A 26880-nucleotide genomic window follows, 5' to 3' on the forward strand; every position below is an offset into this window, starting at 1 on the left:
GCCCTACAGACGCCTCGGCATCCAGGCGGCGCTGAAGGTCTCCGGCGCGGTCCATGGTTGCTTGGCAACCGCGTAGCGCGTGCGGCCAGTTCCAGCCACGGGCCCCGCCCAGAGGCCGTACGTCCGTGCGTCGTCTCTATGGTGGCGGCGGATTCGGAGGTTCCTGAGGATTGCGGCGTCAGGCAAGACGGACTTGAGGGTGGTGGTGAATTGCAGGCGTGACCTCTGACCTTGGCGTGAGCCTTCAGGTAGCCAAGCTATGGAAGAAAGGGCTGGAGGCTTCGTTTCTGGTCTTTTTAGCTCAGACGATAAGTACTACCAGGTTTTTCCATCATCGTTCTTCCAATGGGATTCCCCGGTGGCTCCAATGCTCTACCCCGGTGGGCCTCTCTCCTACTTGGTGGGATCTCTCCTCCTTGTGACTATTATCCATCACTCTCCTGGGGAACCTGTCCAGGGTCTCTCTTGTTACATCTCATAACCCTTCTCCCCTGTCCAAGCGTCCTTCCTCTGTGGCCTTCTCCCTCGTCGCCGCCCCGGTGACTACAGCCATCTCTCTCCCAGGATGTTCCGCCGCCAGCGCTCCATCCCACTTCGCAGCTCTGCCGCAGCCCTGCCTAACAACCTCAGTGTCCTGCAGCTTCCAGCCAGCGATCTCACCCAGTATGGGGTGGTTCATGGACCGAGCGCCCAGCTTCTCAGCGCTGCCCCTGAGTGTGTCCCTTTGGCCTGGCGCCAGCTCCACGTCAAAGAGGGCGCCGCCGGAGTGAGTCCCCCACTCATCACTCAGGTGAGGCAAGGAGGGAAAGAGGAGGTGTTGCTTAAATCAGGTCCGCCCCGCGTTCTTTAATCCCTATGCTCTTGACGCCCTTATGCCGCGCTCCCCGTCCCTCCAGGTCCACTGGTGTGTCCTCCCCTTCAGAGTACTGCTGGTTCTCACCTCACATCGAGGGATTCAGGTGAGAAGAGAATGCTCCCGCTGTCTCCCTCCAGCCCCGCAACCTCCTCCCTTCCCAGTCACCTCTAAATAAACACTTGCAAACCTTTGACATACATAGCCCATCCTTTGCTCTATTTTTCATTTTCGCCCCTCCCCTTTTCTTCACTCTTCAATTCCGCCTCAGCCCTCTGCCTCCTTCACTAACTCTGTGGCCTTGGGTACATACATGCAGCCTCAGTGTCCGCCTCTGAAAACTAGGCATGAGAATAGAGCCTGCCTCCCAGAACGAGTCTGAGGATCACATGGGACTCAGGCTAGCCTGGCTGTGTGAAACTTGCTCCGCCCAGAGCTCGGCAAGGGTCAAGGGTCACCTGAATCATGCTCCCATCGTTGTCCCCATCTTCCAGATGTATGAGTCCGACGGCTCCGTCATGGTCTACTGGCATGCCTTGGACTCAGGAGACGCTTCTTCAGGTACCTTCTGGGCCACGGTGGAGCACGGGATGGAGGCTGGGAGAGTGCACTGGGGCTGGAGGAAGCCCTGGTTCTGAGAGCTGCTTTTGGATTCAGTACAGGCCGTGTTTGCCCGAGGAGTCGCTACCACTCTTCACTTCATCTGCGTGGGTGAGAGGACTGAAGGGCGGGGCTAGGGTGTATGAAGCGCGTCATTGTGGGGTCTCAGCAAAGGGGGGATGCTGAGGGGTTATGAGCTTATGAAGTGTGAGAAGGAAGTTGGGGAAGGTGTCAGGGACGCTGAAGGACTCTGAGGGGGGGGAGGAGTCAGGCCTGTGGGAGTAGTGACTTTATTACTAAGACTTCTGGGGTGGAGGGAGTGCTGGCTGTGGTGACTGGAGACCCAGAAGAGGCAGGAAGCCATCAAGTGGGGCCACTGGTTCTGGCCGCAGGAACGTGGTCCGGTCGGGTACTGGTGTTTGATATCCCTGCAAAGGGTCCCAACATTGTACTCAGTGAGGAGCTGGCTGGACACCTGACAGCAATCACAGATATTGCCACTGAGCATGCCCAGGCACAGGTGAGTACATTTCATCTGCCTACCTGTTCTTGTGACTTGGGAGCCTTCCTCACCCTGGGAGGCCCGGGTTTGAGTCTTAGCTATGTCACTAAGCAGGGTGGCTTTGGGATCATCCACACTTTCTTAGATGTTGCAGCCCCAGGTCTGGAGGAGAATGTTCTTTCCACTAAGTGCTGTTTTATTTAAAAAAAAAAAAAAAATTTTTTTTTTTTTTTTTGCTATTAACTCTCCAATGCTGGTATGAATCCGGACGTTCGAACTGACCCTTTCCCAGATGCTGCCAACACTGATAGCTATAGCCTCCTTTTCGGAGCAGGCGCCCCTGTTCTGACCCAGCTCCACAACCAGCCTTTCCAGAAAGCTGTCTCCCGATCCAACCCCCTCTGAGATGCCTTAGCTGCCCTCTCAGCAGGTCCCTCCTCTCACAGAAAACTCTTTTCTCCCCACTTGGATTGCAAAGCTTTTGAGATCAGGGTGTGGATTTTATAGTTTGAATCCTTCACAGCCCTAGATTTGTCTGCCTGCCATTGGGTCAGGAGGTCCAGGACGGTGGCTCATTTTGAAACTTCCAGAAAGTCAGAACACGGAGGCTTTCATCTTGTTACTCATCCCGAAAGGACAATTATTATACAACTTCTACTCCGTGACGGGGTGGTGGGGTGCTGGTTGTGAGTATAAGCAAAGACCTACAAGGAACTTGTGCTTGAGGGACTCCTGGGCAAGTATCTGGTGACCTCAGCTGGTGACAGAGCCACCTCTTGCCTGGAGAATGGAAGAGGCAGGCATGGCTTCACTGTCCCCTCCTGCCATGTGCTCTGGACCACACACTCCGATTTTCTTCTCAGGATGGTATTGCTGACATGGTGACAGCCGATGACTCAGGTGTCCTGTGTATCTGGAGGTCAGGATCTGAGTTCACATTACTGAACCGGATATCCGGATTCGGGTAGGAAAGGCAGAGGGCTGTGGCCTTTGTGAGGTAACTTCAGGGTGGGGGATATGTTGGGGTCTGGAGAAACCAAGATTGGACATTCCCTTCCAGCATCCCATGCCCCTCTGTGCAGCTGTGGCAGGGGATCGTGGCGGCAGGATACGGAAACGGGCAAGTGCGCCTGTATGATGCCACTACAGGAGCACTGCACGTCCAGATCAGCGCCCATGCCCGGACCATCTGTGGCCTGGACCTAGCTCCAGAAGTGGGCAAGGTCAGTCTCCTGCATCCCTGAGGACCTTCCCTGGTGCTTAGCTGCACAGCACAGGCTTGTCTCCGTACTCAGTGTAACTCTGTCCCCAGGTACCTAGACTGGCTCTCCTGTTCACACCCATTCCTGTCAGGGCATTCTGGCTCCCTGCGTGTAACTCATGGGGTTCTCTCTTTTAGCTACTCTCTGCAGCTGAGGACACCTTTGTGCACATCTGGAAGCTGAACAGAAGCCCAGAGAATGGCTCCATTGAGGTACGATTGTGGAAGGTGGGCCTGGGGACCCAAGCCTGGGGTAGGCAGCAGGACGGACCAGCCCTCTTCTCCCCACAGGTGGAACACTGCCACAGTGAGTGTGTTTCCGACACCCAGGTGTGCGGTGCGCGGTTCTGTGATCCGTCGGGCAGCTCCTTTGCTGTGACAGGTTATGACTTGGCTGAGATCCTGAGGTTTAGCAGTGTCTGAGAGAGGAACAGCCTTCCCCTCCCCCTCACTATTTATAAAGTATGCCCTCCACCAAGTCTTTTGTCTGATCGCTCACTTTCAGAGCCACACTTGTGAACGTCAAGCTCCAGGGAGGGACAGTGGGGCAGATTCAGAGCACACAGAAGCTCCTGGTCCTCAGAGACAAGTGAAGGCAGCTAGCTGTTAAATAACTTTAATGGTCAATGTACAGGTCGCACAGGAGATGCTCCCTCCCTCCCCACTCTCTAGTGCTGCTCCTGAGGCTGGTTAGTGCAGGAGGTAGGGCAGGCTTGTTCCAGTTTTCTCCCAGGAAGAGCTTAAGGGATGCTAGCCAGCTCCTGGAATGGTCTCCTCAGTACCATGGTAACCACAGTTTAAGAGGGGTTTCTGTTAACCCTCTCCCCAGCCTTCCTTCCTAGTCCAGCGAAGGAAGAGGAGCCCTGAGCTGGCCAGCTGGTACCCCACCTCACTGGACCTAGAGCTCAGTTGTCCTTGGGTCATTTTCTTTCTTGGCCACATCCTGTTGCTGGTGCCTTTTCTCACACCGGGGACTGGAGCCATGTACGGAGCTGACTTTTGCTGTAGAAGCCTCTGGACTGTGGGGATCGCTGCGGGGGGAGGGGTGCAACCGAGCGAGAAGACCCAAGGGAGTGTTCTGCAGGGGCAGCATCCAGGGAAAAGGTTCGGGGTCGTCCCCAGGGCAGGGGTTGCGTCCGGGTTGGGACTGGGGCCACTGAGGCAGGCGAGCAGGAGCTGGAGCTAGGCAAGGCAGGCTGGTCTGTAAACATTGCTAGCCAGGGTGGGGGCGGCTCCAGCCTTGGGCCCTCCCGCTGGGCCAGGATGTCTGTCACAGCTGCGATGTCGTCTATTGGCTCAATCGCTGTGGCATCAGGGAGGGGGAAGGGGGAGGGGGCTAGTCAGAGCTCAAGCCCTGGCCTGCTGAGCCCTGACTGTCACCTGTCACTGTAATAGGAAGAGAGCAAGGCCCGGATCTCAGCGGAGATGGCATTATTCTGTAGGAGCAGTCCCTCACCAGGACCCCCTGAGGCCACAGGCTCTGATAAGACTGTGACATTAGGGGGGAGGGCAGCAGAAGTGGGTAAAGAAACCAAGAAAAAAGGAGAGAAAGCAGTGCCGAGCAAGTGCGGTCAGAAGAGGAGACAGCAGTCCACATGCACAAAGGGAAACAGAAAAGGAGGAGTTAGGAGAGACGTCCATGAAGTGAAGCTGGATTTTCAGGGTTTGTTTTGAACTTGGGTGGAGGTGCTTTTAAGCATTGGAGAGAGAAAGGGACTACAGTAGGGCTGAGTGGGACCTGGACCCCGTGGTGTGCTTTCTCTCTGGTTCTATTACCTGGGTTCCCTTGAGGTCCCCAACCCCAGGTTCCGTCAGCTCCCCCACTGGCCTTCCTCTCACTTACCCATCTCGTGATATAAGGACCCTTGCTTGGCCAGTGCTTGGGGGGGTTTCCGGGGGGCGGGAGTTTCGATCTTCATGACTTCATGACAGCAGTGTTTCCACTGGCCTGTGAGGAGAGCACGCGGTGCAGGAGCTGCCTGTCCCCTGCCACACTCCCCACTCCCAGCATTCAGACCGCAAGCCCCTCCCAGAGGCTCAGCCCAGCCCTTTCTCTTCTTACTCATGTCGAGGAAGAGCTGCCACAGTGCCTCCATCCAGTTCTGCAAGGCTTCTCTGCTCTCCACCTGGAGGCTGTTTGTGACCTCATCATCTCCGTACCTGTTGCTGATGCTGAGGGTGAAAGGCCACTCTGGGGCCTGCTCCTGCTCCCCTGCCCGGACCTTTGTCTCCTACAGGGAGAAAGCATTGGGCTGCCTTCACCTCTTATCCTGATTGGCAAGCAGCCCATCACCCCTGCCTAGAAGTGCCTTTGGACTTCTGAGCCTTCATTTGCCTCCCCCTAACTCTAGTGGGGGGAGGGGGTGGCAAAAGAGTGCTGGGGATAAAGGAAATGTACTGAGGCAGGGGAAAAGGAACAGGTTGAGACAGGACAGAGGGACAGAGCATTTCAGGGAGGGTGCAGAGGTAGGCAAGAGCACCAAGGTCCAGATTTGGGTTGTCCACCCAGTACTTCCAAAAGTAGGGGGTCTGGGGTACAGTGCAGTTTGGTAGGGCATTTGCCTAGCACATGCAAGCCTTCTGACCCCAGTACCAGACAAAGCTAAACAAACACATAGGAAAGCAACACTCTGGCTAGAGAGCAGAGCAGCCCAATTGCACCTATGTAGAGACAGAAATAACAGGTTACCAGCACCTACAAACTAGAGGCAGAGGAAACACTGCCTGGCCTAGCAGAAAAACCCGCTGGGATTTGGAAGGGGCTGGGGATGCTGAGAGAACAGGATGATTTCCTTAGTATAGTTTGGGGTCGGGAGACAGTTCTTCTGCATCCCAGGTTGTGGAGCTTGGTGCTCTTGGGAACAGAGACTCCACCCTCCCTGTCTCTGAGGCCTGAGCCCAACCCTCCAGGGCCCTGAAGGAGCACCCAGTGGCCTCACTGCCATGGGACTCATCACCTTGTTGATAGTGATGGTAAACAGTGGTTCTTGCCCAGTGTCTGCGTCCTCAGATCTCCAGTAACAACAAAGGTTTGTGCCTTTCAGGACTCCGTGCACGAGCGTCCCCTTCTGTAGCTCCCCGGCTTGCTGCATGAACAACTCGGTGTTGTCTAAGGAGTCTTGCCTCCCAACCCTGGCACCTTCTTTCCAGGCCCCCCACTGCCCCCCATGCCCGCAGTACTCACCCTGCTGTCTTCCCATCCCACTTTGTCCCCCCAAATTCACATTTTTATCATCCAATTATTAGGTTGTTCAGCTCTGTCCCGTGTCCCCTTCTACTCCCTTAGGACGCCTCACCTGCACCCTGAGGGTACCACTTGCAGTGGGCTGAGTCATGCAGACAGGCTGAGCCGCCAGACGGCAACACACGCTACCATAAAGGGGCAGCCAGGCCGGGTTCTCCTCTGGGGGAGGAGGAAGTACAGAGTGAGGACAGGAAATGAGAAAGGAAGTACCCCACAACCCCTCCTAGTGGGGCCAGTGCCTCCAGGACACACACAACATACCATGACTGGCGAGGGTGAGGTCATGTGTGCGGAATCCATCTTGCACTGCTGCTAGGGTGAGAGTGGTGTGGGCCAAGAGATGGTATCGAGGACCTCTGGGGGGGGAGGGACATCGGTGGAGTGGAGTGTGTGGCAGGAAAGTGCCGCAAGGCTGAGCAGGTCTGCCCAGCTGCCAGGCTAGCACAGAAAACTAGCCTGCCTTGTGGTTCCTGACCTCCTGTTAGGCGCCTGGACCTGAACTTATACATCATCCCAGGGAAATCCTGGCAGCTCCGGAGGGTGGGTATCCATCACTCAATAGGTGGGCAGCTTCCTCTGGATCCCAGTAACTCCAGGTGACTGCAGGCTCCACCACAGAGCGTGCCCCAACTCCGAGCACAGCTGTACACACATCTGTGTCTTGTTTGGCTTTGGCACGGGTGTGTGTAGGTGGCACGTGTGTGCATATTGTCTATAAAGGCCAGAGTGACACTGGGTAGCCTTTTCAGTTCTCTGTATTACTTAGGAAGGCAGGGTCTCTCACCGACCCTGAGTTGGCCAATGCAACTAGCCTAGCCAGGCAGCTTGCCCTGGGGATGACTTGTCCTATCCTCCCAAGTGGACCCTGGGGGGTGGGGGGTGGGGGGTGGGGGGTGGGGCTCAAAACTCCAGGCTCCATGCTCAGCACAGCAAGGGCTTTAGCCACTGAGCCACTTCTTTTTGGTGTTTTGAGGCCCATAAACTCATTATGCAGCCTAGGAGGATCTTGAACCTAGATCTTCCTGCCTCCACCTCCCCGAGTGCTGGAATAACAGCTATGCCCCACCCAGAGCTTTGGGTGTGCCAGGCAAACACTTTACCAGCTGTGTCTGCGTCTGCTAAATAGGTAAGACACGGCCCAAACCCTGGCCCTTCCTGCCTTCCCACTGTCAGGGTTCTAGATGACTCAGGCCTAACTCTAGGGTTACGCAGAATGCCTGCCTGTTCACGCAGTGTGAAGTGGCTGCCACTAGGGGGAGCTGTAGCCAGCGGGGAGTACAGGGTTCTTACCCCACAGCCGGGGTAGGCAGCAGGATAGGACTGTTCCCAGAGCCCCCAGCACTGTCCAGCGATGCCCTGACACGCTTCCCTGAGGAACGGCCCAGGGAGCTGCTGAGTTTGGTGGCAAGCCTCTTGGGGGCACCAACTAGGTTCCCCTCCTCTTCCACACAGGCCCCATACAGCTCCAGCCGCAGTTCAAAGTCTGGCCCTGCCTCAGCACTACAAAGGTGCAAGGGGGAGGGGGGCGTGGGGTGAGGAAGGGCGGAAGTACAGGACAACTCCACAGGGAAGCCCACAGGCCGTCGGCCTCTCCCTCCCCACCTCCTCCCTCGTGGAAGGCCCACAGGAGCTGGACCCAAGTGGAGGGAGGCGGGAGGCCCAGGTGACCCACTCACAAAAGCACATTGTTCTGAAAGGAGATGTCTGTCAGGGTCCTGTCCACCAGGACCATCTCCGTGTCCTCAATCTGTTCTCCCAGCTGCAGCAGCAGGAACACAGCCCAGCGGTGTAGGTCTAAGAGTCCAGACGTATATGAGAGAGAGAGAGAGAGAGAGAGAGAGAGAGAGAGAGAGAGAGAGAGAGAGAGAGAGAGAGAGAGAGAGAGAGAGATCTTAAAATTGCCCACCAGAGCCTCCACCCCAGGGACCACTCTTGCATTTGTCCCAGTGTGTGGCACTCACCGCCTTTGTTCTTGAAATACTCTGTGTCCTTCCACATGAGTGGGATTCGGAGGTCTAAGGGCAGAGGGGAAGGAGGAGGGGTTAGAAGGAGGCAGGAGGTGGTGTGCGGCGGGCGGGCGAGGGATGCCAGCAGCTGAGGCCGCTGGATGCTTCTTACCAGAGATGCAGACCCGGCCACGGCAAGGGGAGCGCTCAGGGGGCGGCACACTGTCAGAAGGTCTGTGGGCAGATCACACAGTCCTGGCCTGCTCTCCAGACTCCCCTCCCCTTGATCCTGACTCCCAAAGGCTCTAAGAGCCCCCTGACTCCTAGCCTGGCTGGCATGGCAGGGCCGAGGGACTGAAGGAGAGCTATTGTAAAACTCAAGAGGTTGCTAGGCTTTAAGAACATTTGAACAGGCCGGGTTTGGTGGTGCACGCCTTTAATCCCAGAGGTGAGAGACAGGCAGATGGCTGTGAGTTTGAGGCCAGCCTGGTCTACAAAGCAAGTCTAGGACAGCCAAGACTACATAGAGAAACCCTGTCTTTAAAAAAAAAAAAAAAAAGAACATTTGAACAGTGTTAACACGCAGGTATAGCATACAAGCTCGGGCGCGTCCTTATCCCAGCATTGTTCCTGAGCATCCAGACACCTGCCAAGGACTTGAGGGGACGGGTGCCACCACAGATTGCCTTTTAACACCCCACCCAGCCCTTAAACAGTGGGCTTGGCAAGGATGGCAGGTTTTCTTTGCAGCCCTGGAGGAGGCAGTTATCCCCACCACCTCATTGGTTGGTTTGAGAGTGAGGGTCTCACTCTGTAGCTCAGCTGACCTCAAACTTAGGAGTCCTCTTGCCTCAGCCTCCCATGTGCTGGGATTACAATCACGAGCCACCACGCCTGGCTTTCATCTCACCTCTGACACGAGTACACAATATTACATGAATATGCTTAGCTGCTAAGGAATTAGATGGACTTCCGTGAGATCCTACTGTGAGGGCCCTGTGGCCGATCTGCCCATGGCTATCTGAGAGAGCCCCCTCTTGCCTTCTTGCTGAATGAAGCCGCAATGCAAAGAGTTTTGTTTTTGTTTTTTGTTTTCCTTCTGTGGGCTTCCTGGTGAGCCCCTGGCAACCTCTCCTTCAGCTCCTCCATGCCAGCGATGGAGTGGGACCCTCTTTTTATGCAGCCTCAGGCAGGCAGGCAGTTCTCCAAATGACTCATTTACCAAAAATGGTCAATCATCAGAGTGATCAATTCGCCAAGTATTTTCTCTCTAACATTTGTTCTTGACTCCAGCGTCTCGAGGTTGACCTGTCAGCTTGGCAGAGTGCAAGGCAGTGTTGGCGCAGGGTGTGGGTCACATACTGATGCTGAGCTCTTTTGGAATGCACAGTCTAATTTCTATGGATGGGGAGCCTTCCTTTAAGTGATTATAAATATTGTGCATTCCCAACTCTTGCCTCTGCTTGCGAACCCCAGGTACAAACTATTATCAATCTGTGGTAAGTTGGCCATTGGACAAATCAGTCACTTGGTGACCTGGCGCTGAGAAAATTTGTGTTCAGAAACCAACCAGCCAGACATAGAAGATCATGGGCCGGCCTCACCAAATTAGCATTTTGCCTTACTTGGGGGTTTAGGCTGCCAGCTTCCATCTGATACTCTGGCTTCCCCAAGTGCAGTCCCAGCTACTCTGGATAACCCACCACCATAGTAGGACACCATGGTGTCTTGCATGGCCAGGACAGGGGTTTGTGAGGATGGAGCACTACACACACACAGGACTTGCTGTTGCACAGATGAAGCCTCTCTCCCTCCTCCCTCTTCCCTCCTCCCTCCCTCAGACCCCTCACTGCGCCCAAGCTCACCGCCGGCCTGTCTTCCCCAGCACCTGGGCCTCCTTGCGCCGCTGCAGCTCGCCCATGTAGCTGAGAATACGGCTGTTGCACACCAGCAGGCTCTTGGTGGCCTCCAGAGCCTGCTCTCGCTGGGAGCAGGCTGCCAGCAGCTTGCAGGCCCCTTCCCTCATCCGGATCTCATGATCTAGTTTCCTTTGCAACTCTGTGTCCTAACCGGAGTCATGGGAGGGAAAGGAAGTGGCAGTTAGGGAGCAGGCTGAGGCCTCACCCTACCTGACCCCAGGCCCAAGTGGGCTCATGTTTCAGCAGTCAAGGGCAAGCCTGGCATCTCACCCTCACTTGCCCAAGACAAGCCAGAAAAGCTTTGCAAAAATAATATATTCTAATATATTTGATGGTGAAGAGTATAAATTCTTTCTGCCTCTTCGACCACAATTTGGAGAAATCTACAAAAACTACAAATTCACATATTCTTTGACCTAACTATTCAAAAAATCAAGTGTTTAGTCTACAAATACAACTACACACACAGAACTACATGTACAAAAACATTCACTTAGCACTGTTTTATGTGTCACACATGAGTGCAGTACCGACAGAGGCCAGAAGGTGGCATCAGATCCCCTGGAGCTGGAATTAGAAACCCTCTCACCGCTTATAGGTGTAACCTTAAATCTCTGGAAGAGCAGCAACTATTTTTACCGTTAAGCCATCTCCCTAGCCCCAGGCATTGTTTAGTCACCCAAACTAAAAGCTTTTTTAATAAGGCACTAGTTGAAAGAGTTATAGTTGTACTGATAAATAGTGCAAAAGACTGAGGTAGACGTGTATAGATGACTCTCCAGTAAATAGAGCATTCTAGAACAGAAAGCAAGACAGTATCTTACATCAAGCTAGGCATGGTCGTGCACATCTGTAATGCAGCACGTGGAAGGCAGAGGCAGGAGGACCAGTAACTTAAGACCATCCTCAGCCACACAGTGAGTTAGAGGCAAGCCTGGGATACATGAGACTCTCTCAAAAACCAACAAAATATACACGCTTCCATTTGCCATCTACGTCTGCGTCGTATCACATATTTGCATATGTATATTTCGCACATGTGTGATTGTGGTCCCCGGGGTTGGGAATGGAAAACAGGTTTGTGGGATCAGTCAACATGCATATCGCCTGCAGAGTTAGCCGTGCTGCACAGAACCATACATACGCCTCAGATAGCACATCTGCCACCTCTGCCTCCATGCTCAGGCATGGGAGAGGAGACCAGAGAAAGTAGTTGCTCCAGGTATGAGGGGCTGGACAGGCATGGAAGGGCAGAGGAGAGGCTCTGAGAGAAGGTACAGGGATGGTCCCTTGGAAGAGTCATCCTGGAGCTGTAAAGGCCATTGGCATTGGGCGGGGGCTGGGGGTGGGTGGGTGGAGGGGGTGCCCTGGTCATGCACAGAGTCTGGGTTTGATTCCCCAGCAATGCACCAACACGGTGGTAAACACTCAGAAGGTGGGGGCAGGAGAATCAGGATGGCCCAAGGTCACCCCTCAGCAACATGGTGAGTTTGAGACCAGCCTCGGATATATATATATATATATATATATATATATATATATATATATATATATATATATATATATTTATACTGTCTCAATAAATACAGTATAATAAAGTATGAAATAAAGTATCAAAAGCACTAGGCAGTGAGGCATAGTGATGCATGCCTGTACTCCCAGCACTCAGCCACCATGTGGTTGCTGGGAATTGAACTCAGGACCTATGCAAGAGCTGACAGTGCTCTTAACCACTGAGCCATCTCTCCAGCTCCCAATCCCAACACTCAGGAAGCAGAGGCGGGAGGCTTTGCCATGAGTTTCAAGCCGGCCAGACTGGGCTGCACGGCCAGCTTGTTTGCAGTTCCTTCATCCAAGGACTCTTTTCTGGGTTACTGTGTTAGGTCAGATTTTTTACCCCAGCATCAACCACTTGATTATTTTCCAAAAACCAGGCCAACTCAGCCCCCAAACTCCTCCAGGAACCCCTCCCAATCTACACTGCACCTCCTAGCCATGTGGGGTATTTCGCTCCACCTTGGTTTTCCGACATATAAAATGGGGGTGAAGAGCTGGGAAGATGGCTCAGTGGGTGAAGCACCTGCTATGTAAGCAAAAAGACCTGAGGTCAGATCTCAGTACCCGGATGAAAGCTAGGCACGGCACCGGTCAGATCTCAGTACCCGGATGAAAGCTAGGCACTGGCACCGCTGAGCTCTAACCCCAGCTCTGGGGGACGGAAGCAGGCCGAGACCCCTGAGGGTCAGGCAGTCTAGCCAAAACCTCGCACCAAGTTCAGCAAGAGAACTTGTCTCAAGGGAGAAGGACAGTGATGTGGTTCAGTGGAGAAAGGCAGCTGCTGCTAAGCCTGAGGAATGGCATTCTGTCCCTGGGTTACCCACCCCCACACGTTTTCCTCTGACCTCCGCACTGCGCTCTGGTATGTACCCCTCCACACAACAGAAACACACACACACACACACACACACACACACACACACACATTAATACATATTAAAGGTGGACAATCTGGGCACTGGTGGCTCATGTCTTTACTCCCAGCACTCAGCGGCAGAGACAGGTGACTCTCTCTGCGTCTGAGGCTAGCCTGGTCTACATAGCCAGGCTCAGACCAGGCAGAGCTATATAGTGAGACTCCCTTCTCAAAAAAAAAAAAAAAAAGTGAGGATAGAGGAAGAGACTTAAAGTGGATCTCTTGTCTACACACGCTCATAGCTAGCAAACACGCACGCACACACATGCATACACCACAGACACACAAAACGAGAGTGGAACCGATTGTGGCATCCTAGTGTCGAAGGAGAGTCAAGCTGGTGCATTGTGTATTTGACACACAGCAGGGACACGGGCTTTGAAAGGAGGCGCCTCTGGCAGGCCTGTTACCATCCAGCCCTGGGTCCCCTCTCCCTGTGCTGACCAAGGCTTTATATTTGAGCTCCAGCTGGGAGGTGAGCGTGCAGAGATGAAGAGCTACTCAGTAAGTGCTTTGTCATGGGCATAAAAACACAGGAAACAGCCCCTGCTGGCTCCTGCTGAGGTGACAGGAGGCTTCAGAGCCGAGGTGCACAACGTGGGTGTAGGAAGCCAGGCAAGTGGAGGCATGCAGTTGGAAGAGAAGCGCCATCGTGACACACAAACCCGTCCTCTCCCTCACACCATCTCTCTTCCAAAGGTTATGTCCTGCCCTGTCTCTAGTGTTCAGCTTTACCAACACCTTGAATTCCTTCTCTCCAAAACCTGGTCCAGCCTTCCTGCCAACTCTTCCTACCTCATCTGTTTTGTTCTGTTTTTTGTGGGTTTTTTTTTTGGGGGGGCGGGGTTGTGGGGCACTGCTGTAATAGGCCAGACTTTATCACAAATCAGTCCAGTACCATGCGCCTTTCCACCAAAGCCCTTTCCACCAGGGAGCCCTCCCAAACTACTTTCTGCTCCCAGCCATGCGTTGTGAGCATCAGGGTTCTGCCATTGCTAGGCCAGCTGTTTACCCACCGCTCCCCGCTCCCCCGACTCTGCAACCAGTTCCGGTATCAGTCCACCCAAATGAATGAGATCAAGGATGCCCTCAAGCTCGCTCTTGGTTAGCTAGCCCCGCTCCGGGGCCAAGCACTCACCGATCCTTCCCTAGCCCTGTCCATTGCGCTTGCAGGTAGCGCAGGGTCCCGGGGCACAGCAACCCGGGTGGCCAGAGGGACCCGATCGAAGACCGTGTGGGAATTGAAGGATCCCGAGCGGCGCTGCCTCACCGCTTGGGTCGGCTGCGCCTGGGGGCGCCGGTGACATCAGCTCCCAATTGCCGCGAGAGGCGCTGAGGGCGCAGGGCGCGGGCGGTCCCTGAAGGCTCCGCGACGCCTGCATCTCCATCACCGGGAAGAGAAGCGACTGAGGCCTCTCCCGAGAGGCCTCTCCGGAGAGGGCTTCTCTCTCCAAGGTGACCCTTACCAAGAGCAGGGTGTGAGTAAGAAGAGAGGTCGCTGGATCCAGCGCGGGACCAGCAGAACTGGACTTGAGGGGAGACTAGTTGGGTACCCCATGTGCTTCAAAATCCTCTCTAGCTTGGCCAGCCTTCAAGAGTGCCCTGGAGAAAGGGCTCCCAAGCTTGCAGGTGTAGATCTGAGTCCTTGCGTTTCTAGCCGCTCTCCATACTTATTAGCATAGAAATAGGCCCTGGCTTCCTCTCCTCCACACCGACCTTCACAACTTCCCCCAGGATGGGAAAGATCCCCAAAATGTGTGTCCTCCGACCTGGGTCAGATCCCCAGGGATGACAGAGGATGAGTCATAGTCCTCATGATGACACACTCCAACCCCCCACGCTGTCTCTGACTTCCTGCTCTGCTTCCCACCACCTTCTGTTCCCCTCAGAATTCCCACTAGAGCTAAGTTCAAATCCTGCTCTAGGGACTTGACAAGCTGGGAGCATTTTGTCTCTGGAGCTTCGCAGACCTGGGAGGAGTTGGCTTCTTTGACAGCATTTGATGCAAGCAGCTCATGAGAAAAGGCTAACCTCTACCTGGCCTGGCACATGTTCAGGCTTTGCCCCGGGATGTAGCTCAGTTGGTAAAGGGCTAGCCTAGCACACAGGACACCCATCCTGGGCACCCTATTCACCGTAAGTAATGCTTGCCTGTAAACCTAGCCCTTGGGAGGTCGAGACAGGAGGATCAGAAGTTCAGTGTCATCCTCAGCTGCACAGCCTGGGCTACATGAGAAGCTATCACACAAACAAAACAAAACAAAACAAAACCCAAAAGGCAGGCAAGATGGCTCGGTGGGGAAAGCTGTTTGCTGCCAAGCTTGAGGACCCAAGTTCAGTCCTTGGATCCCACCATGGAGGAAGAGAATCAATTCCCCCAAAACTGCCCTCTGACCTCCACACTTGCTTGGCGCCACACATCATCACCACAGACACCACCCCAACACCACCCCCACCCCCGACTGCCACCACTACTATGTGTATATATGTATATGTTATATATATAAATATATGTATATATATAAATATATACATATATGTATATGTTATATATATAAAACAAACTCTCACTCTCACTCCTCCTGTATGTGCAGATTAGGATGCCTCCTCCAAAAATGTCTTTCTGGCTTTAACTAACTTTCCTGCATTTCCCTGAAATATCACTGGGCCTCTCTTTTTCAGAACATCATGAACTGGTGAAGAGGAGGCTGTGCAGAAGTCTCAGCCTGTGGCTGAAGGAAAGTTAATCAAAGCAAAAACCAACTCACTCTTTTGTTCCAGATGTCGGGCAGGCCTCCCATGGAGAAAAATGACAGTGTGTGTGTTGGGGGGTGGCGGGAGGGGTGCACGGGATGCAGAATTTAAACATTGACATTCTCTAACCAACTCTATGGATGGAAGCAGCCAGCGTGCATCTGGCAGTCAAGTGCAGCTGGAGAAACTGAGAAATTGGTTTACACACACACACACACACACACACACACACACACACACACAATCCTTAAATGAACTAAAAGCAATTATAATACAAGTTATTCAATGAGTGGCAGGGATAACGAAGACCAGATGGAGAGAAAGGAAGTTTTGAGTATTTTTCTTCATTTTGTTTTTTGTTTTGTTGTTGTTGTTGTTTTTTGAGACAGGGTTTCTCTGTGTAGTCTTGGCTGTCCTGGACTCAATTGTAAACCAGCCTAGCCTCGAACTCACAGAGATCTGCCTGCCTCTGCCTCCCAAGTGCTGGGAGCCACCACACCTGGCTTGTTTTTTTGTTTGTTTGTTTGTTTCATTTGGGATAGTCTCCTTCTATAACCCAGGCTGGCCTTAAACTCATAATATTCCTTCCTCAGTCTCCCAAGCACAATTATCAGCATAGGCCATCAGGCCAAGCCTCAGCCAGTAAATAGGTTCTCTCTTGTGCACCAACACAGGAAAATTAGGCAATGTCAGAAACCCAAGGGGGTCCACTGGGCATCTTCCTGCAAACTAGATGAGCAAACTGAAGTCTACGCTCCTACTGCGGCTGAAGCCGGGCACGACTGTTTTCCTCCTTCTAGCTGACACCACATGACAGGTACACGGGAATCCCGCACGCCGGGGCTGTGTGAGGGAGGATCCTGTAGCTACACCTGGGAGAGGCTGTAAGTCGATAGCAACATCCATCCATCCATCCAGAGACAGGGCAGCGCCTATGCAGTGAGTTACCCTTCCTGGCATCCCTGGTCTCTGGCCGGCTTCAGCTGCAGCCTCCTGATGGTCACTTCCTCCATCTCATCCCCCGGAGGCGTAGCCACATGCCACACGCCTCTGCCCATCTATTCTAGAGTTCCTGCTGTTTCCCTCCTCGTGTCTAATGCACCGCCCAGCCCTCTCAGATCTACTAGCACCATTTGGACTCTTCCCTCCCTTCTGTGAACTCTGTCACCTACAACCGACTCATTCCCCTAGGGTAATATTTGACCATCCATCCGGGAAACTCCTTGACTCTCCTGCCAACCTTTCTTCCCCAGCAGCCCTCACCACCACCCCGAGCTGATCCTCCACAGTCACCACCTTAGAACTTAAGGTGGCAGGTGGTGTGACAGCACACACCTTTAATTCCAGCACTCAGGAGACAGAGGCAGGTGTACCGCTGTGAGACAAGGGCTAGCCTGACCCATACAGCCTGTTCCAAGGCAACCAGGTCTATATAGGAGACCCTATCTCAAAAACAAGCAAGCACACAGACAGCTGCAGCAAAGGAGCAAGGTGCTGGGGCTGCCCTTCAGTTGCCTGGGTGTTTGCCAGGCATGCAGGAGTTCAAGGATCAGGTTGGATGCCCAGCACCAGCATGGTGATGCACACCTGTAATTCTAGCACTCAGGAGTTAGAGGCAGGAAGATCAAAAGTTCAAGGCCATATAGAGTCTGAGGCCAGCCTAGGAAGAGAAAACCTTTCTATGCTGCGGAGTCCCATCCAGAGTACAATCCAAGTCTTACAGCCTACCCCGGCCCCTGCTCAATCTACCCCTTCCTACCAACTCCACTCCAAGGACCAATGCCAGACTATTGCCCCATCCCACACACAAATATACCACCCTCACTCTTTTTTTTTCCCCCAAGACAGGGTTTCTCTGTGTTACCTTGGCTGTCCTGGACTCGCTTTGTAGACCAGGCTGGCCTCGAACTCACAGTGTTCCGCCTGCCTCTGCCTCCCGAGTACTGGGATTACAGGCGTGTGCCACCATGCCCAGCCCACCCTCACTCCTATCAAAGGCTCTTCACCCTGACTGTGCCATCTTTCTGGAAAGTCTTCCTGCAAGCTTCAGAACCTCAGGCCCTTCTCGACTGTATGATGTCACCATCTGCCTGCTTGGTATTGGCATCCCATGTTTATAATGTTGTCAAGATGTGGCATCACTCATACAATGTTACTATTTGTTCCCTTACAAGAAAAGGCATTTCTTGCCTTCCCCAGGGGTGTTTCCGAGACATAGAAAGATGTTGGGGGATGGTCTGAGGTACTCTGATGCTAATTACTGCTTGCTGCCTGACCCACCTTTTGCTTAATAAGAAGCCATCCCACCTGGGCAGGGCAGGAGATAGGTGGGGCTAGGAGAGAAAAGGAATTCTGGGAAGAAAAAAAGACTGCCAGGAGGAGAAAGGAGGGAGGCCTGAAGGGAAGAGAGGAAGGCTGCCATGGGTTAGCTGGAGGAGAAGCACATGGCCGGCATGGATGGAGAATCCGGCCCAGTTGAAGAACATGAGCAAGTATTTGGGGTTATGGATGGGAGGTAGCTTGATAGAAGTTATTAGAAGCAGATGGCGTGGGATTGAGACAGGGATCCCATGCCTGAGGCCCTACTATGGAAAGTAGTTTAGAGGATTGATATCTGCCCTGCCCCAGGTTAACTAAGGCTATCTTAAAATATGACAAGTGTCTGTGTCTTGATTGATTGCTCGCTGGGCCTACAGGTAATACAGATAATACTGATAATATATGTAATTTTAAAAACAATAGAAAGGAGCTTGGCCCATAGAATGAGTTCTTTTTGTTTGTTTGTTTGGTTGGTTTGTTCTGTTTTGTTTTTTGAGACAGGGTTTCCCTGGGTAGCCTTGGCTGTCATGAAGCTCACTCTGTAGACCAGGCTGCCCTCGAACTCACAGCTATCCACCTGCCAAGTGCTGGGATTAAAGGCCTGCACCACCACCGCCCAGCTGAGCTTATTTATTCTTAAAACACATGACTGCAATCCCAGCTCTTGGGAGGTGCTGATGGGGAGATCAGGCATTCAAGGTCATCCTCAATTGCATGGTGAATTCAGAGAGCCTGTCTGAAGAAGAAGAAGAAGAAGAAGAAGAAGAAGAAGAAGCAGCGGCAGCCAGGCAGTGCATGCCAGTAATCCCAGCACTCAAAGAGGCACAGGTTGGCAGATCTCTGTGACAGCAAAGGCTACACAGAGAAACCCTGTCTTCAAAAACCAAAACAGCAAAAAGAAAGAAAGAAAGAAAGAAAGAAAGAAAGAAAGAACGAACCTGGGTTCAATCCCCAGAGCCCACATGGTGCAAAAAAAGAAAGAACAAAATCTTGAAAAATACCGAAAGTTTTCCTCTGATCTACACACACGCACATATACACACTTAAGCTATGGAATTCATATGCCTGCGCACACATATAATAAAAGCAACAAGAAAACCAAAAAGTAATATACGAACAAGCGTGGCACAGTGGCTCACATCTGTAATCCCAAGGCTCAGAAAGCTAAGGCAGGAGGATTGCCAAAAGCTGTACACAGCCTAGACCACACGGTGACTTCAGTAGCTGGGCTGGGCCACAAAGATAGATCCTGTCTGAAAACACAGTTAGAAAAAAAAGGAGAAAAAGGAGGGTAGCAAAATGAAAAAGAGAAAGAATAAATGCACAAATAGTTCCCCACCCTCTCTTGAAAATTGACCTCTGGCCTCACGTTGGCATGGCATGGCATAGCATGGCGTCGGCACACCATCTGCATTTACTTCTCCCCAGGCTGCACCTTTCTATACACCTTCTTCATCCTGAAATCTCTCCACTCCATCTCTAAAAGGAGCCTCCGTCGCCAGAACAAACCTCCACACCCACTCACACAGCTTCCAGAAATAAGACGCAAAGGACCCTGCTGTCAACGTGGGATTTTTATGGTTCATGTCGTTTAGCCCAGGCTGGCCTAAAACATACTTCGCAAGTGCTAGAATTACACGCACGTGCCCCTGCACCCAGCTCATGCAGTGCCAGGAGTTCTGATAACCAAACCCAGGACTTTGTCTACGCCAAGGGAGCCACATCCTTAGCCCTTCAACATAACGTTCATTCTGGTAACAGAAGTAAGGCCTGGGTCCTCAAACACACTCAAGACATTGCATAGGAAACCACCTGCCGGCCCCTCCTATCCAGGCTGTGGGCGGGTCCTCCCCGCCCCCGACCCCGCCCCCCACCTATCATCCTCTCCCTTAAGGCTGGGACAGCCCGAGAAGTGTGTGGTCCAGGGGTCGTCGGGACTTTACCTCCAGGCTGAGTGCCATCTGCCGGATGTAGAGCATATTGAGGTCCTCCAGGATGTGCAATCTGTCCTGCATCTCTCTGTCCCCTAGATCCCCTTCCCTTGCTGCCCAAAGAGAGTCCAGGTAGGCACCGCGCTGTCCCACAGTTCCTCGTCCTCCCACTGCTCCCCCTCGGCTTGAGAGAGAGAGAGGTGGCCAGCTCTAGGACAGAATGTAGAGGCTGTCCCTGTCCCGCTGCAGTCCTGTTATACCCCTCTGGCTTCTGTGACCAATTTTCCTCTCCCAGTGCAGTTCCAAGGCCGTAGTAGGGGCCAAGCAGAGGAGGAAAGAAAGTGAAGTGAAAATGAGCCGCGTGGAGGGGGGGTGGGGGCAGGGGTCCCTGGGAGGGAGAGGCCAGCTGCAGAGAGGACTCTGGGCACTGAGTGTCCAGCCTTGAGTTGGTGGCAGCTGTTCTCCCAGCTGTGGAAGAAAAAGGTCCTTTCATTCCCATGTTGGCCCCTCCCCCCCGCTCCCGCCCACATCCCTGGCCTGGCCGGCAGAGAATGTTGCGTGCTTTGAGGGCAGTGAGGGGCAGGCGCAGCTGGCCGGGGGCAGGGAGAGTCGCCTCCTGCTGATTGTACGGGATCCTGAGGTCAGAACCGACCGAGGTTACTTCTGGCTTAGTTTGAGAAAGTTAGCGACAGAAGTGAGGACTTGAGACTTGAGGCCAGGGACTAGGACAAAGGGGTGAGTCTGTAATGCGGCCCAGCCCCCTCCCCCCACCCCAGGTCTCCCCTTCCAACACCGGCCCCCATCCAGCAAGCCCCACCCTGGGCTCACAATTACCTCGCTTTTCCAGCAGGAGGGAGGAGAAAGAGCGAGAAAGGCAGGGGTGTGCCTAGCTGCTGCTGGCCCTGCTCCCCTCTGTGGGCCCCTTCCCTTCCAGACAGGAAACCAGCCCCAGGTCCCAGCCAGCTGCAGGGCTGTCCCCCCCCTCCACCCCAGGCCGGTGGAGTCACACTCTACCCAGCGGCAGGCCTGGCCCTGCGGCTCCGCCCGGCTCCTTAGCTATCTATGGCCCCCAAGGCCTGGCACATCCTAGCGCTGCTCAGGATTACAGGCACTTCCTCCAGGTCCCAGACCTCTTCCCCGACTCCCCAACGCTGGCCACCCGCGAGGATGGTGGGTGGATGACAAAAAGTTCTCCACTAGCTTCTGACTCAGAGAAAGGCTGGGACAGTGGGACACGGGAGTGAAAGAGCCTTTGTTCTGTTGCAGCTAGAAGGGAAAGGGCAGAAGGCAAGGCCTGGAATCCCGGGCGGGCGGGAGGGAACGGTGTGGGGTGGGGATGGGGGGGGGGTGGCTGCTGGAAAACCCACCAAGCTTAACCCTTCCCAGGCCAGGGAGGGGAAGAGACCTCCTTGAACCAGTAGGAATCTGACCTTGGGGACATAAAGTGTCTTTGGGGTGGCTAAGCCACTCTCATTGCTGGCTCAGCCATTGCCTCCAGTGCCTCTCCAGTTTAGGGACTTAAAGCATCGGGCTCAGAGACTTGGGGTACCCTGGTGGTGGTGGAGGTGACTCCAAGAGGGGAGATGGAAAGTTGGGTGTGGGAAACCACTACACACACACACACACACACACACACACACACACACACACACACACACACGAGAGAGAGAGAGAGAGAGAGAGAGAGAGAGAGAGAGAGAGAGAGAGAGAGAGAGAGAGGAGGGAGGGGGTAACTGGGTACGCGGGAGGGGGGTGGTGGTGAGAGAAGAGAGAGAGGGACTTGTGACCCTTCTGGAGTGACAGGGCATGGAGGAGAGGCTTCAGACAAGTCACACAGATAACTGAGGCTGGCCTAAGGAGTGTGAGATGCGACTGGAGGCCAGTAGTAACCAGCTGGAAACCAAGACAAGACTGTAGTAAGTATGAGGATGCCTGGCTGCCCAATGTCCTTGGCCCAGGATGCTGGCGGGGCTTGGTGCAGACACAGTTCGGGAATCAAGTTTAGAACCTCACTTTGAAGCTGATCGGGATTTTCCAAGACAGAGGCAAATTACCCCCCAACCAGGCAATGCCTGGCTGGCACAGATCAGATGGACCCGCACCCTGTCCACACCTGGCTTTCCAAGTCACAACTTGAGCTAGAAGGGACCCAGATTGCTGCGCGCCCAGGAGGCAGGGTGGCTAGGGCTACCTGCCAGCGCTGGGAGGGGAGGGCAGGGACGCGGCCTCTCACCTCCGGTGGGTCGCTGAAGACACTAAGTCGGAAGCGGCCGCGTTTGAACTCCATCTCCAGGGCGGAGCCCCTGGCCACTGTGACCCGGCTCCGATGGTTTCGAGTGAACATGCTGGCAGCCCCTCGCTCAGTGCAGTGCGCTCCCTGCGCTCCGGGGGGAGGGGGGAATCAGTCTCTCTAGTGCTTGGGCTCCGGTCCCTCGACGGCCGCCCTCTCACCAGTGCAGCCGGGAATCTCCCCAGCTTGTACGGCTCCCAAACCCCGCCCCCGGAGACGACACCTGGGCTGGGCAGGGCGCGGCACCCTCCTCTTCCACCCCCGTTAAAGGCCTGGCCCGGACCGGGCGCCAAGCCAATTCGGGTCAACAGTTTCAGAGCCAGAGGCACACTAAACCACTCCGGCCTAGAGAGCTTCCACCCTTCTGGAGCGATTAACTCACCTGCACTTGGAGCGGGTCTTCAAATCCCCTCCCCTGCTACAGCCCCCACCTGTCAAACTGGAGTCGGGGAGCTCGGAAAACACCTTAGTCACAGGGATGGCTCACTCACTCGCTAGTTCTATCCTGACTTGGGACCGCCCAAGCGTCACCTCTTAGGCTACAACGTCCTACAGTTGTATCTCTCTCCCATTTAGGCTCCCCGCACCCCCCGCACCCCCTCCCCCCGCCGCATGATGGCTACCTGCCCTTCCGCAGTGGCCTCGATTCATAAAGAGCGCTTAGGAGGGTCTTGTCCACTTACTTCCCTATTGGACCACAGAACCTTGGTCCAACCGCTGAACTTTCTAGTCTATTCTATGAGGATATTGTGGTCTCTACTCAGTTGCTATGAAAATCATCAATGGGAGTGAACATGATGCCCTCACAGGGAAAGCGCCCAAGAAGACGAGTGCAGATCACTGAGCCTTCAGATGCGAGCAGCTTGAGCTCCTTGGACCAGGACTTAAAAGTCTGAAGCTAGAATGTCAGATGCCACCTCTCTTGCTGGGTAGCAGAGCCCCGTTCCTCCTCACTCTCTGCCCCTACGTGAACAGGGCTCCCTCCTCTCCCCAACAGAGCTCAGTGAGACCGAAGAGACCGCTGGTCTCCTGGATGTTTCTGACAGGAACTGGCTGGGTAGCATTTCAAACAGGGTGGGGCTGGTAGGAGCAGATGAACAGGAGGCAGCTTGCAGGGCCACAGCAGCGGCCAAATCAGAAGTGCCTTTTAGAAAGTGGACCTAAAATCACTTCAGCAAAGTGACGTTGGGAGGGAGAGCGTTTTTTTGGCTTACACTCTTGATAACTCCAGGGTCACACTTTAGGTGTGACGTCATTGACACATACACAAAATTTTGCTCTATTTCCCTTCATATTGATCTTACCCTCAACAGCATAAGCTTGCTGCCCAGAATTCTGGGACTACATCCTTTCAGACTTAAATTCAACTTAAGAAGAAGAGGAGAGGGAGGAGGAAGAAGAGGAGGAAGAGGAGGAGGAGGAGGAGATGATGGTGCTGATGATCATGATTTGCTGTTTGATGTTTCTGCACATGACTGGGATTCATGCTAAGCCATTTGAATTCAAGTACCCCCCCAAAAAATCGCTGTGGCCAGATTGACTAGACCTGAACCACTCACTTTGGCTAAGAGAGGTTTGTGTGCTCGCTGGTCACACCTGAGTCACCTGTGCACTCCTAGAGAGCAACTAGAACCCAGTCAGCTGGAAAGGAGAGAGGATGGGAGAGAGAGGTTCCCTAAAGAAGGTTTCAGGCTCCGCCACCATGTGAGGGAACGGAAGGTGGCAGGGAGAAAGGCAGCGGTCTGTTCTCATTCTCCAATACACACAATTATGATGCTTGATATAAACTCCACTGGTGGACAAGGAGAAAGAAAGACAAGCCTGTCTGAATACCTTCACTCCACACATCCACTGTCACTACTCTAATGTGTCAGCTTTCCGGAGAGGGGCAGTGTGCTCTGTCTCTCTCTTATCCCCTCCACATCACAAGTGCTCAGTAAGCATCAGTTGAAATAAAAGAAGCGCACCAAGCTAAGATGCCTTGCTAAGCCATCTCATTTGGACTAAAACAGCTCATTACCCTGTCATGCGTAGTACTGCTCACCAGGAATCCCAGCACTCATGAGTTCGAGGCAGGAGGATTCTTGGAGCTTGAGGCTATCAAGTGCTACATAGTGAGACCCTCCCCCCCCATCTCAAAAAGGGAGGGAGATACGGAGCTGGAGAGATGGGCTCAGCAGTTAAGAGTGCATCCTACTCTTACAGAGGACCTGAGTTCAGTGCCCGGCACCCAAGTCAGGAGGCTCATAACTGCATGTAACTCCAGCACTAGAGGCATTCAAAGGCTCTGAGAACTCCTTAGGCACCTGCACTCACACAAACACGAACAGACAGAGACAGAGACAGACAGGCAGGCAGGCAGGGACAGAGGCAGGCAGACAGACAGACAGACAGACAGACAGGCAGAGACAGAGACAGAGAGTAAATCCTTTACAAAAATCACTCACCAAGATAAATATCAGTGGTAGGTATAAGACCCTAAACTCGATCCCCAGTACTGTAAACAACTAAAGAGGTTTATTTCCAGCTGGGGGGAGGGTGGTGGCACATGCCGTTGATCCCAGGGAAACAGAGGCAGGAGGATCTCGGTGAGTTTGAGAATACATAGTGAGTTCTAGGACAGCCAGGACTAGATAGCGAAAACCTAACTCAAACAAAAGTTCACTTTCAGCGTTTGTTTTTTGGCACAGAATCCATTTTTCCAGATGAAATTTGACCTGCAGGGCTGGAGAGGTGGCTCAGCGACTGAGGGTACTGGCTGCTCTTCCAGAGGATCTGGGTTCAATTCCTACAGACAGCTCATAACTGTCTGTAACTCCAGGACCCAGCACCTTCACATAGACACACAGACAAAACACACACACACAGACCCAGAATGTGTGACTGTGTGACACGGCTCTGAATCAGAGAGCTGTGAGCTGTGATGGAAACATGCTGGAATCTCTTGCCAGCACCCCTGCAGGGCAAGACACAAGAGCTTCTAGAAGGACTTGAGAACACCCTCTCCGAGACCCAGGCAAGACCTAAAGAAACAGACTCCGCGAGAGAAAGCTGAGCTTATCAAATCCCATCTGAGATCTTGTATGCCTTACAACGAGGGCCTATGGGAAGCTGTGACACAGGCCAACAGCAGTGTCTTAGAAGTCACAACTTGGTGGCTTTTTGTGCAAAAACAGATGGAAGGGCTGTGCCTGGCAGGTGTGGAGCCAGTCCACATGACTCAATAAGGGAAAATAAATAAGGGCTAAGGTACTGGTGGATTGATCTTTTTTTTCTTTTTGGCTTTCGAGACAGGGTTTCTCTGTGTATCCTTGACTGTCCTGGACCCGCTTTGTAGACCAGGCTGGCCTCGAACTCACAGCGATCCACCTGCCTCTGCCTCCGGAGTGCTGGGATTATAGGCGTGAGTCACCACGCCCGGCTTTGGTGGATTGATTTTTTAATAAAAAATTTTATTTGACAAACTTTTTGAGGAAAATAAGACATCTCAGCATGTTAAGGCACTTGCTGGCAAGCCTGAAGACCTGAGTTCTACCCCAAGAGAGACCACATCATGGAAGTAAGAATCAAACCCTAGGGGGCTGGAGAGATGGCTCAGAGGTTAAGAGCTCTGCCTGCTCTTCCAAAGGTCCTGAGTTCAATTCCCAGCAACCACATGGTGGCTCATAACCACCTGTAATGTGATATGGTGCCCTCTTCTGGCTTGCAGGAGTACATGCAAGCAGAGCACTGTATACATAATAATAAATAAATAAATCTATATAAAAAAAGAATCAAACCCTAAAAGTTGTCCTCCGAACCTGGCGTGGTGACGCACGCCTTTAATCCCAGCACTCAGGAGGCAGAGGCAAGTGGATCTCTGTGAATTCAAGGCCAGCCTGGTCTACAGAGCTGTCCACAGAGTCTGGGACAGCCAAGGATATGCAGAGAAACCCTGTCTTGAAAAACCAAAACAACAACGAAGTTGTCCCCTGACTTCCACAAACATTCTATGGTCTGTATACACACACACACACACACACACACACACACACACACACACACACACTGTGTGTGTGTGTATATGTGTGTGTGTATATGAATGTATGTATGTGAAAAAATTTAGAAGTCTTTTTTTTTTTTTTTTTTGGTTTTTAGTTTTTTCAGACAGTTTTTCTGTGTAGCCCTGGGCTAGCTTAGAACTTACGCTGTAGACCAGGCTGGCCTTGAACTCAGAGATCCACCTGCCTCTGCCACCAAGTGCTGATATTAAAGGTGTGCGCCACCATGTCCAGCTAAAAGAAAAAATGTAAGGAGGGCTGGAGAAACAGTGCATCATCAGTTAAGAGCACTTGCTGCTCTTCCTGAGTTCATATCCCAGCACCGGCAGCTTTATAACCACCTACAACTCGAGCTCCAGAGCATCTGAGATTCTGGCTTCTGGCCACCTGCCCTTATGTGGACATAGTCACACAGTACATATGAATAATTGAAGGTAAAAGAAACATTTGTGTTTTAAAATTTATTTTCAACACTAAAGTAAAGATGAGGCAGGCGCTGGTGGTGCGCACACCACTAATCCCAGCACTCAGGAGGCAGAGGCAGGTGGATCTCTGTGAGTTCAAGGCCAAACTGATTTACAAAGTGAGTCCAGGATGGCCAGCGTTACACAGAGAAACTGTCTCAAAAAACCAAATAAATAGCCGGGCGGTGGTGGCGCACGCCTTTAATCCCAGCACTCGGGAGGCAGAGGCAGGCGGATCGCTGTGAGTGAGGCCAGCCTGGTCTACAAAGCGAGTCTAGGACAGC

The 26880-nt window shown here is 53.1% G+C and overlaps 2 protein-coding genes across 10 annotated transcripts; one reads left to right on the plus strand and one right to left on the minus strand.

Annotated features, from left to right (window-relative positions):
* Positions 1–104: 104 nt before the first annotated feature.
* On the plus strand, positions 105–3694 carry WDR54 (WD repeat domain 54). 3 transcript variants are annotated; one of them, XM_084764984.1, is made up of 10 exons: positions 105–248; positions 565–790; positions 897–959; positions 1348–1414; positions 1511–1564; positions 1846–1973; positions 2819–2919; positions 3016–3178; positions 3355–3429; positions 3508–3694. In XM_084764984.1, the coding sequence occupies exons 2-10, from the start codon at positions 566–568 to the stop codon at positions 3637–3639; spliced, it is 1008 nt and encodes a 335-aa protein (XP_084621110.1). In that variant the 5' UTR covers positions 105–248; position 565; the 3' UTR covers positions 3640–3694. The 3 variants fall into 3 exon arrangements, with proteins under 3 accessions (XP_084621110.1, XP_084621112.1, XP_084621111.1); XM_084764986.1 differs by having other exon boundaries at positions 105–182; XM_084764985.1 differs by having other exon boundaries at positions 143–322.
* A 122-nt stretch (positions 3695–3816) lies between these two features.
* Positions 3817–22316, minus strand: RTKN (rhotekin). 7 transcript variants are annotated; one of them, XM_084764978.1, is made up of 13 exons: positions 20637–20732; positions 19815–19986; positions 10272–10471; positions 8579–8640; positions 8422–8475; positions 8137–8254; positions 7751–7960; positions 6722–6816; positions 6513–6619; positions 6174–6302; positions 5279–5447; positions 5060–5164; positions 3817–4519 (listed from the first exon to the last, which is right to left on the minus strand). In XM_084764978.1, exons 2-13 carry the CDS (start codon positions 19884–19886, stop codon positions 4179–4181), a joined length of 1662 nt encoding a protein of 553 aa, XP_084621104.1. In that variant the 5' UTR covers positions 19887–19986; positions 20637–20732; the 3' UTR covers positions 3817–4178. The 7 variants fall into 7 exon arrangements, with proteins under 7 accessions (XP_084621104.1, XP_084621102.1, XP_084621103.1 ...); XM_084764976.1 differs by lacking the exons at positions 19815–19986; positions 20637–20732 and adding an exon at positions 22036–22308; XM_084764977.1 differs by lacking the exon at positions 20637–20732 and having other exon boundaries at positions 19815–20548.
* Positions 22317–26880: the final 4564 nt, after the last annotated feature.

This window comes from Acomys minous, assembly GCF_964271855.1.
Source record: "Acomys minous genome assembly, chromosome: 17".
Lineage (NCBI taxonomy): Eukaryota > Metazoa > Chordata > Mammalia > Rodentia > Muridae > Acomys > Acomys minous.